Consider the following 14,319-nt stretch of genomic DNA (forward strand, 5'->3'; position numbering starts at 1 on the left):
GCCTTGAGGACTGTGGTTGGGAATGTCTAATGTAGTTTATGCACCATTCTGTTGCTAATGGGCAGAAGGGAAGGTAATACTACAACAGAGAATCACTGAGTGACGCTCGGAAAGACACAGACAGCAGCCAGCTTATTACTGGAATGGAATGATATTTCTGTGAATGGTGTAAACATGATCAGGTGACACCAGCGCTCCCCCACCCCCTCCACTTCGCTCCCAGCACCTGACCAGGGTGATGACGCGTCACGTGCCCGGCCTGTCATTACTGGGAGACGAAAGTGCGCATGCGCGGCTGGCCGCGGCTGTGTTATGCTGGGCACGTGAGAGAGGGCTACGTCATCATAAACACTCGTAGCAAGATGGCGGCGCCTGTCACCGGAAAGGTAACGGGAAAAGGAAGTTTTGTTGTCCCGGTGATTCCGGAAAATCTGCGGCTGTAGTGTAAACTGCCATGTTAGTGCGGTGCTATAGATGCTATGATAGTGGGTGTTGCGGCAATGACCTGCTTCTGCCCCTGATATGCCGTCTACACAGGGAGCTCCGCCACCTCTCACACATACAGCTTGCCATCTCTATGCTTGCATATATAGTTGTGTATATACATATATATATATATATACACACACTATTTGCCATATACAGGATTTCCACTTATAATGTGTTGTCATTGAAGACTTGTCATGCTGCTTTCGCGGCTATACTGTTGCTCTTAGTTTGAGACTACAGTGTGTTTAGTGGCTGTTTAATTATTGGCTACGGATGCAGGGAAAGTTGCGAAATGTCAGAACTTTTACAAACCTTTTCTCAGATCCGTAATTTCCATTTCCCCTTTCATCTCATTGTGCAGCCCAAGCCTGAACTGATCCCATGTATCTCTGTAATCTCTAACAGTTACAGGTTAGAGGTATGCTGCAGAATTTATACTCTCGGATTCTGTGAACAATCTCCAGTCCCTCAAGCAAAAGTTACTTTGGTCAAATCTATCCAAATTAAAATTTGTCCCCTCAATCCCTGTTGCAAATCATGATTCCCTTTGAATGGATATGTAGGACACCCATGATTTAATCTACAAATCTATGTGCATCAAAATGGCACAGTCTGTACTTCTGCTGTCTGTACTTCTGTGTGTCTATCCATTAGAATTTTAGTTGCAGGTGGTGAAAGTGAATGCGTATTTTAATAGGCAGCAGTGTTCTCTGCATCATAATAATATGGCATTTCTTTTCGGCTATGGGCTCTGTAGCATGGTTAAAATGAGGAGACACCGTGGAAGACTAAGGCTATCGCTAGAAATCTTAAAACCCCTAGCAGTTGGCAACCATAATCATCCTTCACCATGTATCTTGTTTTTTGAGTTAATTAGACAAAATAGCAGCTGGAACTTTATTGTTAATTTGGACAGATACCAAGATATGGCTGGCACTGGAACTACTCCTTGCTTGACCTAAAGGCTGGGTACACATCAAACGATATGAAGTCTGATCCCGTGGAATGGAACTTCATATTGTACTTGTCTCATACTCGTCTCATACTCCTGATTTCATGCTCCTGTCTGCCAATATCTGAGTCATTATATCTAATGTTCCGCACATCAAATGTGATAACCTGGCAACGACATGCATGCTAAATGGAGCCACAAGCCATATATTGCTCAGTATCTATGGTCAACCGATGTATCGTTACCGGGAACCACATTGCTTTAATATATACCTGGCCTTGTACGTTGTCCTCGTGGAAATCTGTTATCTCAAATTAAGTGTAGTACGTTTCTCCAAATGTGGACTCAATGAGGTTTTCTCCATATGCAAAAAATGTAATCCTAGTTGATTGGATGACTTAATACAAAGACTTGTGGGTTGTACTCATGGGAATAAAAATACTTCTTTACATAACTTCAAGCTATGCAAAATGTGACTAAAAGCAGCTGATATACTCATGATTTCTCTGCCTCTCAAGCTGTGTACACATGGGGGCGATATATTGCTCAGTGTCTCCTTTTCATCAGCGACCAGAGATGGCTGCTGATGAAAGGGAATCAGCTGGTTGCAGGAGCAAGCTCCTGCGAGCAGCAATCATAAGGGGGCTAAAAACGGGAGCGTACACCCAGCGATTTATCGCCAGTGCACATTCTAATCCCTGGCAGTATGGTCGCTCAGCGACCATATTGTCAACGATAAATGCCCGTGTGTACACACCTTAAATCGCACTATATCTTAGCGTTCCCGCTAGGCTGTTTTAGCGGGGCGCTGCGCCCTGCCCGATTTTTACAGGGCAAAATGCGCCCTGCCCTGCTATCAGCACCCCGCTAAAACAGCCTGGTGCCTGCCCTGGCTGTGTGCACAGGGAAGCTCAGCGCCGCCTTAGACGGCAATTCCCAGCGCTTCCCCGGCAGCACGGTAACTTCGGCGGGGCCGGGCCCGCCCCCTTTAGTGACAGGGCGCCCCCGTGCAGCGGCGCCCTGCCCACCCTCATTTCTAGAGGGAACACTATATATAATGGATGTGGGAAGAAAAGATTTTTCTTTTAGCATTTATAGTTAAAAAGGACATGGTTGCCAGTCTTTTTAAATGAATAAGGGGGCCATTTATCAATGATCGCATTTACAATGCGAAATGGGCAGAATATTACCGCCCTGTATCGCATTGTAAAAAGCCTGACGTTGAGACCCGGTTTTCTGCTTGGTAGTCCACTCTCTGTAAACATTAATAACTGCTGCTCTCAAACACTTCACAAGTGCAGCCGTTTGGCTGATACTGGTTCTGACTGTTCAAGCGCCTACAATCATCCCGTGGTCAAACACAGTTAAATCACGTTTTTTGCCCATTTCTTTGCAAGCAACACAGTGCAATTGATGCTTCACTTTTTATGCATTCCCTTTTTATAGCTATCTGGTCCTCTAGCGGCAACAACGTGAGGTTATGGCCGATCTGCGTATAAGTGTCAAGTGGTCATAATAATTTGGCTACTTAGTGTATATCTGGGGAATTTATCTCTGTAGCTTGGTGTCTCATTGCTTAATCCTTGTCCAGACTTGGCTTTAGCACGCACTCACTGCTTTGACCCTCTCTAAAAGGGTGTGGATTGAAAGGTCTACTGTGTCTAGGTAAACAAGAGGTCGACATGCAGTAGGTTCAGACATGAAAAGGTGGACACGGGGGGGGGGGGGGAGCTATTTTACCTCAAGGTTGTAAGCTGTTTTAAGATGTAGGCACAACCAGGTTGGAAGTGTCAGGAGCATCCCCAATCCGTGCCGTCCAGATTAACAGACCGCAGATCCCCGCACTGGATGAGGCTCCCATGGCCTGGCGGGGTGTTGCTGCTGATATTTAGGAGGCACTCCATGTTGCAACTGACCCAGCACTGGTTTTCACAAGTCCAATTTATCACACATCACATCCTGACTATAAAGAATATTATTTATGATATCTGGATATACAAACATACCCCGGATACAGTTAGATAGGGAGAGACAGTACACCTAACTAAAAGAATACGTATTACAGCAACATGACACCACTAGTACGCACCTAAACAAAATAATGACCAATCCTTTGAGATAGATGACATCAGCAGGTTAAATCATTGTAAATCATACTCACAGGCAATAGTATCACAATCCGATAGGAATGCTTATATATAGGTATGACCTGATCTGTAGAAAATATCCTGAATACAACACACCCCCACAAAAATCAATCGTGTAGCCAGACCGCAGACAAGCAGACAGAGTGCAGCAAGGAGTTTAGATTTCGCGATTAAACACTATATCGCTGCACTTGTCTGGAAACCGGAATTTCTCTAATCGCAATAAGGGGTAATCCCGAGTCTACAAATGTATTTATTTGCACATAAGAAAATCTAGGTCTTTCATGAAACTGCACCAATGTGCACAGGGATTTAACATTGTACCACAGCATATGTCTGCGAATCGGGATTTCCCTCATAGCAATAAGGGGTAATCCTATGTCTACAAACTTACGCATTTGACAATTTAGGTTTCCTTTCCTAGGACGGGTGATACTGATTTCCCCATCATTTTTTATTAACTAAAATGACAAGGGGAACCGTCAATAAGAATTTAATTGACAATAACGGACAATGACGTCAAAGGGAAAACACACACCCCACAACGATTTACATCTTATTAGTATGTATGAGACAGGTGGCACTTAAGGAGCTTCCGGGCTCCCAGCAGGTGGTCCTGAGGAAGCGTTCTTGCGAAGCGTACGCTGACAGATCACACACTCAGTGTGCTAAACCCTCTATTCCCCTCCCCACATACTAATGTCCTTTTGATCTGTACTGTTGCGCCAAGAGAGGTCTCCGGTTAACGCCGTGACCACTAGTGAGGTACGCGATTCTGGCGCCAGATCCAATGTCCTCACAGCTTGCATAGCTGAGTGAACGAGGTAGGTGCACGCCTGCACACCTCGGATTCAGTTCACCAGCGGCTCCAGGAGTAAGCGGTGGCGCTGAAGCGGGACTGTTACCCGTGTTCGGCGCAGACCGGCACTACCTGTGTAGCATCTGGTTCTCCCTGACTCCCACACTGATATGCACGGATTATACGCCTATAATATATGTCCAGTTAAGCACCATAACGGCTCTGAGATTTAACGGCGAATGAAGTGTCATATCTACCACAGGGAGGAATAGTGTACACTCCCCTATACTAATTCAAGTTACGCACAGTGCACACAGACAGCAATAAGAGGGATATTGTGGAGTGGGGTCACACTGAGTGAGGAGAATATTCTTCCCTTTTTAAACTGTGTGTTGTTACATGTCTTGTATGTTTGGTTTTATTTCACAACTATATTTTTTAAATTTGAACCATTAAATGTTAAGTATTATGAGTCAATTTGTTTCTTAGGTGCACCAGCACAAGACACACTTTTCTGTCCTACAATCCTGTTTAGAACAGGATATCACGCTGCCATCTTCCGTGCTTGATATTTAAAAGCTCTGGCTGTCATCTGGAGATCCCACCGGTAACGAGCGTGGCTGCTGTTTGAGCTCTGACCGTCACTCAGTTGGTTCCGCTCGTAGCGTGATTTGCGGCTTTGCTGCAAGTCTCCACATACTGACTTGGGCTCATGGGGATAAACTAGCAGTGTGTCCGGTATGGTAGAATTCTTGTGGGAAACTTGTTTAGTCGCGCAGAGGGCGGCTTTTTCAAATCATGAGTAACATAAAGTTGAGTTTGTTAGGACTCTGGGCCTTATTCTAGTTCACTCTTTCTGACAAAATCCTTCTTAGATGGACAAAACCATGTGCACTGCAGGTGGGGCCGATGTTACTTGTGCAGAGATAATTAGATTTGGGTGGGGGTTTTACTTCAAAGTGAGATCTATATTGCAGTGTAAAAATAAAGCAGCCAGTATTTTCCCTGCATAGAAACAAAATAACAAATTGAATATCTCTGCACATTTTACATCTGCCCCCCTGCAGTGCACATGGTTTTGCCCATCTAAGAAGGATTTTGTCAGAGTGAACTAGAATTAGGCCCTTTATACCTGTTTCATTTTTCACATTCAGGTGTTTGAATTAATGTCCCAATCCTGGTCTCTTGGCTCACATTTTACTGTCCCACTTTTTTGTCATCAGGTGGGTTGGTACTTGTGTATTATAGCGGCGCCCCCGATGTACCTTGCGCAATGTTTTTTTCGCATGCCATGCAACGCGATTTTTGCCCCCTATGCGATGAAACATTGTATAAGCACCCTAAAGGGTCCTTTTAAGCACCCAAATGGGTGCTTACAATGTTAAATGCACCCCCACGCCACCCCCCACTATAAACGTGAACCCGAAGCGTGGCGAGCGCAACGAGCCCGCGAGGGGCGGCGGTACGCGTCCTCCGACCTTTTCATACCCCCACTATCCACGTCGGCATGGAGTTGAGAATAGAAAGTGTATAATCTATAGTGTAGAAAGTGTAGATCTATAGTATAATTGGTACTTGTTTCCTAGCACGGCCACACCGATTTACATCGGGGTGGTCGTGTCGGAAAAATCGCGTCGATCGCATCGCATGCGATGCGACCGACCCGATTTTTTGATTGAATGAAATGTAAATCGGGTCCCTGGGACCCGATTTTACATTGGATTCAATGTAAAATATTCCCTACACCCCCAAATTTAACTACGTAAACCCCACCCCACGATAGACGCCAACCCGAAGCGTGGCGAGCGGCGGCGGTGCGCGTCCTCCGACCTTTTCATTCCCCTACTATCCACGTCGGCGTGGAGTTGAGAATAGTGTGGTGAGCGCAGCGTGCCACCGAGCCCGAAGCGTGGCGAGCGGACGCGTATACCTGTGAAGTTAAACGCGTCCCCTCGCGGGGCGCGCTGCGCTCGCCACGCTTCGGGCTCGGTGGCTCGCTGCGCTCGCCACACTATTCTATTCTCAACTCCACGCCGACGTGGATAGTAGGGGAATGAAAAGGTCGGAGGACGCGCACCGCCGCCCCTCGCGGGCTCGCTGCGCTCGCCACGCTTCGGGTTGGCGTCTATCGTGGGGTGACGACGGGGACATCTATAATGTGAAATGGGTCATATTGGCCCATTTCACATTTTTCACATTTTCTCACGATTTCAATGTTAAAAAATATTTTAACATTGAAGCCTATGGCAAAATCGGGGGCATCGCGTCGGTCGCGTCGGGACCAATGTTAATGGTCCCGACCGACGCGATGCCCCCGATATTGTACCTTTGCCGACACGATCCTCACGATTTCAATGTTAAAAAATATTTTAACATTGAAGCCTATGGAAAAATCGGGGGCATCGCGTCGTGACCAATGTTAATGGTCCCGACCGACGCGATGCCCCCGATATTGTGTCCTAGCCGGCAAAATGGACCTGATTTCAAAGGAAATCGGGTCCATCGTGTGGATCGTGTACCTTAACTTAAAGGTACACGATCCACAAGATTGTGGCCGTGCTAGGAAACAAGTACCGTATAATTTAATCCCTGGGGTTTAAGGGACTGGAGTTTCAGGATCCATGTGTCTTTCTTCCTGCATAGATTTCTGAAGCGGTCCACCCCGCAGTTGGTTACTTAAACAGCTACCAACAGTTCACATTTTCCAGACAACCTAGCTGGTGCACTCATTACTCAATTACACTTTTTAAAAGATCCACATGTGGATCTAAATGCTTCAATTGTGATTCTGTAAGGAGATCTGGAAAACATTAACTGTTGGTAGCTCTCTAGGACTGGAGTTGGCTACCCCAGCTCTAAACCAACCACTAGCATCCCGTTTGGCTCACTATTATGGGCCTCTACAAAAGTGTCTTGGTTCTTATTTCTATTTGTGATATTTTTTCTTTGCTCCATCACCCTAATTTTGAGGGTCTGTGTAGTATGGGCCACATAGTACATCTGACAAGGGCATATCAGTAGATATGACGTAGCAAGTGTTACAATTCTATGTTTTATGTTGTTTTGTTTTTTTTTGGACACGATTGCCATAACCGTTTTTTATTACTCGCATGGATACAGGTTGTGTATTTTGAGTGGTTACATCTGTATCACCCCTACACTTTTGGTACCTAGTAGTGTTCTTTGTTCTGAAGTCTTCATTGTATTCTGAGGTCCCTTAAAGAAACTGGATGCCAGGATGTTTTTTAGGCTACGGGCCTACTACTTCTAGGATATTCCTTAGGATTGGGTCAGATCTGAGCAATTTATAATTTTTCTTAATGATATATTTGTAATTTCAACTGCCACTCTATTATGTTTTGGTATAAAGGATATTTTGTATTCATCTTCCTAGCTACAACTTGGCTTTTTCTTTTTAGTGAGCATATCATTTAGATTTAGTCCACTGGAGTATTCGGATGCTTCATCTAGCACAGTTTGCGGATATCCCCAGCTCTTAAATTCATTAATCAAAATTATGCAACTCCCTCTCCCCCACCCCCCCCTCCGTCGGCGCCGGGCAGGGGGAAAGCCGCTCAGTGTGTATGCATTCCCCGCAGCGATGAACGCTATCATCGCTGTCCATACACGCTGGGCATAGTTGCCCAGTGTGTATGGACCTTAACTCTATGCAGCTGGCTTTTCAGTACATTCTTAAGCCTGCTTTTCCTTATTATTACTAGAGTAGGGGATGAAACTACATACATACACTGTTTTTTGTAACCTGCCACTGTGACAGTTCCCTCTATCACCCTCACTGAAATGTCCAAAAAATGTATTTGTGAGTGATGGTGAGTGCTAGTGAAGGATAACCCCTACATGTTGGTGTTCAAATAAGTAACAAAATCAGTAACAAAAGAAGTATTGCCTTGCCAAACTAAGAACAGGTTGTTGATATAGCGAGAAAACAACAGAGAAAGAGATATGGCGACCATAGAGGACCAGGTCCGATGCGTAGCTCCCTTCCCAGATGTAGTGTTGCTCGAATTATGCCATATAGATATTTGCAAAGCTAGGCACAAACCTGGTCCCCATCACTGTACTGAGGACCTGTACTTAGTCACAGTGATTATGTGACAGAATAAACTTAATTGATGCCGGTATAAATTCACGCTTCTCCTCTGAGATACCAACATCCCCCACCAGGTGGTCGTGGACTGCCTTTCCGGTGGGGAATATTGGTATAGAGTCTCAAGTGGAACCCTGGATATCTATCAGTTGAATGAAGCTGGCGGTATCTCGAATATGTGATCTCAGAGAAGAAGGATGTGGCTGTAAGTAACTGTCCACAAAATGTAATAAGTTAGAAGTCAAATTCACAATCCCAAAAATGATAGGTCGTCCGGGTGGATTGTGAAGTGTCTTGTGAATCTTAGGGAGGTGGAGGGAGTTGAGGAATTCTAAATCATCATAAGTGATCATGCTTTTCTCCAGGGCTGTGAATAAAAGAGTTTTTAGTTCAGGTCTTGACAATTCTTTTTCAAATCTAGGAGCCAGGATGAAAGTGTAGGAGCCAGAAAAACTAAAAATAGGGACAGTGAGCACCAAAAAGTTACACCATTATACCTATTACACATGTCACACACCCCAGTGATCGCAAAAACCCTCCAAAATTATGGGTTCCGGGGACCCCTCACTTACAAAAATCGGGGTCCTACTTGACCTTTTCTGGGTCCCAACAGAATAAAGCCTCATCTCCCCTTCCCCAGCATGGCACATACAGAGCCTCCTCCTCTTTTCCATATGGCATATACCCTATATATGGGGGGGGGGGGGTAAGCAAACATAGATTTGGGCACCCCAAAAATGTGGCTTTTGGGAAGGGAGGGGAATCAATTGACAATTTGCACACTCACATAAAGCAAGATACACATATGCTAGAAAAAGGAATAATGTCGGAATAGGGACACCTGTGCTGCACCAATCAGGATTCTGCCCCTGTCCATTGTTTCTAGAACAAAATTAAATATGGCAGCAGGAACAGGAGGGATAGTGTTAGTAAAATGCCAGCAGAATCTATGGGCTCCTCTCCTACAGGCAGCTAAGTTACTGTTAAGAGTTAATTGGTGAGCTGCAGTCTCTCTGCCAGCCGTGCAGTGAGGGGAGGAGGGGACAAGTGGGCCATTAACAGCCATCACTCAGAGCCTGGAAGAGGTGACAGTGACACACAAGAGAGCAGCACCACGAGGCAGGAGAGGAGGAGGGAAGTCTGCAGCCCGAGTCCTGCTAGCAATAAATCCCTTTACATGACACAGCCAAGCAGCCTGCTAAATGGACCAAGCACCCCTCTTACCTCTACTTATTATTATTATTATTATTAACAGTTTCTTATACTTTATTTATTATACTTTACTTTTCCAACTCTCATAGTTATACAAAATTTCCTGTCTCCTCTGCATTGAGTATAGCTTTGTGGTGGCTGCTAGGACATACATCACACACTAGCATTCCCCAAAGCCTTAGACATTTGTTCTAGCGCTTCGCTCGCCATGCTTCTAGCCTTGTGCCAATCGAACAATTTACCATACACATGGACTACAATTTGTTAATGTTAAAGTATGAACAATTTTGGAAAATTTAATTTTTGGGGGAAAAAAAAATCATGTGAGCCTTTTCAATGTGTCGACCACTGTCACGTTGACTATTGGCCTTTTGTCAATGTAGTCTTTTTGTCTGTGTTGACCTATTCAGTGACTATTTAACTGCTAGTCTGTGTCACAATGTTTCTGTGGCTTGCCTGCTCCTTGCAGGTATATCATAGGGTCTGTCCTGACTTGGCTTACAGTAGTTGCTGTAACTGATTCCCGTACAGAGGTTTCTGGTTATACCTGCTGGTAAGATCTTCAACTTCCTAGCCCCCTCCAGCCTCCACGCACACTGCGCTCTGAAGTCTCATACACACGGGGCAATTTTAGCCCATTTTCAAAGAGATCTGCCTAGATCACGTCGGAATTAAGCACAGATCGCTTGGCACATCTCGCTGGTACATGTTACATCAGCCCCACCTGCAGTGCATATGGTTTTGTCTGTTAGAGAGTGTTTGTGTCTTTCCGAGTGAATCCGAATAACCCCTATAGCCTGTGTGTCAGCGGTGTGTGCTCAGCTACATCGCTCAGCATGACTGTAGTTCTGACCTAGACTGTCTGACTAGTAGAACCCCAACTGGGCACGGTCTCTACAAGCAGCATCTAGGTGTGGTCACACACTTTTTGTTTCTTGTGTGGGTGGATCCTTCCCACTGAATCACCTGCTCGTGGACACTTTTTTTTTACATAGTCTCACAAAAGAAATATATAATTATATTTATTTTGTGTGGAGGGTAAAATGAAATATATAGTGTATGTGTGTATATGTATTTTTGTATGTATGTATGTATGTGTGTGTGTGTGTGTGTGTGTGTGTGTATATGTATGTATGTATGTATGTGTATGTATGTGTATGTATATATGTATATATATATATATATATATATATATATACATATACATATACATATATACACACAAGCAGTGTGGGGGTGCAATGTTTTGGCAAAGACCCTTAATAAGATGGCAGGAGCTGGCCTACTGGTCATGCCACTAATCCACGCCACACTGCTGTACATGAGGATTCGTCCTGACCAAAGGGCACCTGGGAAAGTGGTTAAAGAGGCCGATTAATTGTTTTGGAGTACTTATTTTACAATGATGTTTATATAGGAGGTATGTGGGAAAGTAACATCCATATGAGCGCCACAGTATGCGGTCATTAGTTTGACATTCCAAAGGTCAACCACTATTGGTTGACACATGAAAAAGGTCGACATGAGGTTTTCATTACTTTGTTTTTTCAACTACTTGTTCATACTTCATACCGTCCCAGTGGATATAGAGGGAGAATAATACAATAGTGTACCTGCATGGCGAGCGCAGCAGTACACTAATACAGTGTCCATTTTGACCTATGTCAACATTGACAAAAACATCAAAACCTCATGTGAACCTTTTGACCAGGTCTACTTAATGTATGTCAACATTTTCCATGTGTCGAAACGATCCACACCCAATGCCACAACCCAAGGTATTGCAGCAGGACATTGCCCAGTGTATCACACTTCATCTACTGGTTTGCTTGTTTTCTATTGTGCATCTTAGTGCCATCTCTCTCAGGTAAGCAACACACATTTATTTTATTATTATTTATTTCCAGTTTCTTATATAGTGCAGCATATTCCATTGCACTTTACAGCACCTGGCTATCCACATGATGTAAAAGAAATGTGATTCATCAGACTAGACCACCTTATTCCATTTCTCTGTGGTCCAGTTCTGACACTCATGGCTCTTTCAGTTGCTGACAGGTGTCAGCATGGGCACTCTGACTGATCTTCTGGTACACAGCTCTCTGTGATGGGGCACAGTGGTAGAGGTTATCAATACAGATGTCCCTGCAGGGTTTCCCTATGTGCATAGTGATATTCTTATTAAAAATGACAAAACTAAAACTAGAAATTAAGTATTAATAATCATTGCAGTTCCACGATTATTAATACATTATTATTGTTCATTCCAGCACTACATCTTTAAAAACCTGTGCACCTCCTTTCCTTGCCTGGGGTGTCGCTCTCTATCAAAGGTCTGGTTTGCATATCCGTGCTGAAATACAGACTACTCTGTACTAGCAGCACTACAGCAGGGAGTGATACTCCAGGCAGGTAAGATGATCTGCACAGGTTTTGGAAATACAAGGTGCTAGAATGAACTACAATGTCACTGTCTGCTGTCTGCTGTGGTGCTTCTAGCACAGGCCTGCTGATATACAAATCACACTGTGCTAAAAGGACTACAGTAAACAGCGACACCCCAGGCAGGGAAGAGGAACTGCATGGGTTTTCAAAGTTAGTGGGTGCTAGAATGAACACTATCACCTGTAGTGTTTATATTCCCCTAGTATCAGGGTTATTTTTCAGCAGGCTCCAGCAGGAACTGAGGCCCTTATTCTAGTTCACGCTTTCTGACAAAATATTTCTTAGATGGACGAAACCATGTGCACTGCAGGTGAGGCAGGTGTTACTTGTGCAGAGAGAATTAGATTTGGGTGGGGTTTTACACCTGCCTCACCTGCAGTGCACATGGTTTTGTCCATCTAAAGCCCCGTACACACGGGGGAGATATATTGCTCAGCAATATATTGCTCAGCAATATATTGCTCAGCAATATATTGCCCAGTGTCTCCTTTGCATCAGCGACCAGAGATGGTCGCTGATGAAAAGGAACCTCTGCTGGGGGAGCCGCAGAGGTAATTAGCTGGTGCTGGTGCGCACTCCAATCACTGGCAATATGGTCGCCTGCGACCATATTCCCAGCGATTATAGCCCCTATCGCCCCCGTGTGTACACAGCATAAGAAATATTTTGTCAGAAAGAGTGAACCGGAATAAGGGCCTCAGTTCCTGCTGGAGTCTGCTGAAAAATAGCCCTGCCTAGTATTGACCACTGACCGAATATTATTTGTCATCTTTCTATAATTTTAAGATATGAATTATCTATACTGTGTACGTTAATCGAAGGTAATTACTTACAATGGATTTTTACTGTACTTGCAACCAGAGATAAAGGAGGATATTCAATCTCCGGCGAGCACCTCCCACCGGGGAGATGCCCGCTGGGCCCTATTCAATGCTGTCTTCCCCGACAGCATTGAGCAGGGTATCTCGGCAGAACGAGCCCGACATCACTAGCTGTCGGGCTCGTTCTGCCGAGAACAGCCGGAAAGTGACGAGCTGCCGGCTGCAGCTCGCCTCTTCCCGGCCGCAACTCGCGGCCACGCCCCCTTTTCGCTCCCCGGCAGGCGGGACATTGAATCCCGCCTGCGTGTTCTCGGTCGAGCTGACCGAGAACGGGACTGGGTCACGGCGGTCTAGCAAGCTCGACTGCCGTGACCCTGACATTGAATACCGCCCTAATGATGTAAAGTTGAGGTAGAGAATTTCCTACTGTCTTTCTGCAAAAAGCACAAAACCTATTGTTAGAATACATTTATCCTAGCATCAGCTTTGTAATGGATCTGATCACTTACTGGATTGTTTATAAACTGTAAATAGAGTGTTTGTATATCAGAGACCCAAATATTGAAAATAAATAACTACTACTGTTGAATAGATCTGATATTTTAGTTTTTTTCAACTTATTTGTGTAGTTTAAGCTTCATTTTCACATCCATGACGATTCCCTGAACAGAAACGCCCTGTGAAAGAGGCAAGCTGCCAACTGTTTTCTATTGCTATGAGATCTGTTTCTGTTGTGATGCTTATCCTGCAATGTTCATAACATGTTTTGTAGAGTGTGTGTTTTTTTTTTTAAACAAAACAAATTCTGATGTTTCAAAGGAAGGCAATCATTTGTATTCTACATCCACCCAGCTTGGCTGACATTGTGTACATGACCATTTTGCCCAAGTGTCTACATATCTTATCCTTTAGCCTTTGTTAACCGTCACCTATTAAATGTTTTTTTAAAAGGTCACCAATAGCAAGCATTGCTGTCAGATTCAGGTTATTTACTACACTCTGCCAAGAAACGTTGCTGCTTTCAAGCAACTATAGCATTTCTGCAAAGCTTTTCTTACAACCAAGGAAATCGAAACTTTGCAAACATTCAACAAGTAAAGGACTACAATACATATTTATTAATTAACCAATCATTAGATAGCACCAGCATATTCAGTTATGCTTTTCAATTGAATTCGCTCCTCGCAAGATCTAAGTCTCTCTTCCACACTCATTACTCGATCCCATTCCCATTCCCATTCCTGATTGCAGGACTTTCTTCCGGCTGCATCCACTCTGTGGAATGCTCTCCCGTGCCAAATCAACGGTGCTCCAGTCTCCAAACCTACAAGCGTTCCCTGAAAACT

General features: G+C 44.4%; 1 protein-coding gene across 1 annotated transcript in view; it reads left to right on the forward strand.

Moving 5' to 3' along the window:
• Positions 1-237: 237 nt before the first annotated feature.
• The window catches only part of TBC1D15 (TBC1 domain family member 15), a 119,539-nt gene continuing 105,457 nt past the window's right edge, over positions 238-14,319 (forward strand). The window contains exon 1 of the mRNA XM_083182552.1: positions 238-386. Coding sequence (XP_083038678.1) covers positions 288-386 — 99 coding nt within the window. The 5' untranslated portion in view covers positions 238-287. The remainder of the gene's footprint in view (positions 387-14,319) is intronic.

The sequence above is a fragment of the Crinia signifera genome, chromosome 4 (assembly GCF_055691185.1).
Source record: "Crinia signifera chromosome 4, ASM5569118v1, whole genome shotgun sequence".
Classification (NCBI taxonomy): domain Eukaryota; kingdom Metazoa; phylum Chordata; class Amphibia; order Anura; family Myobatrachidae; genus Crinia; species Crinia signifera.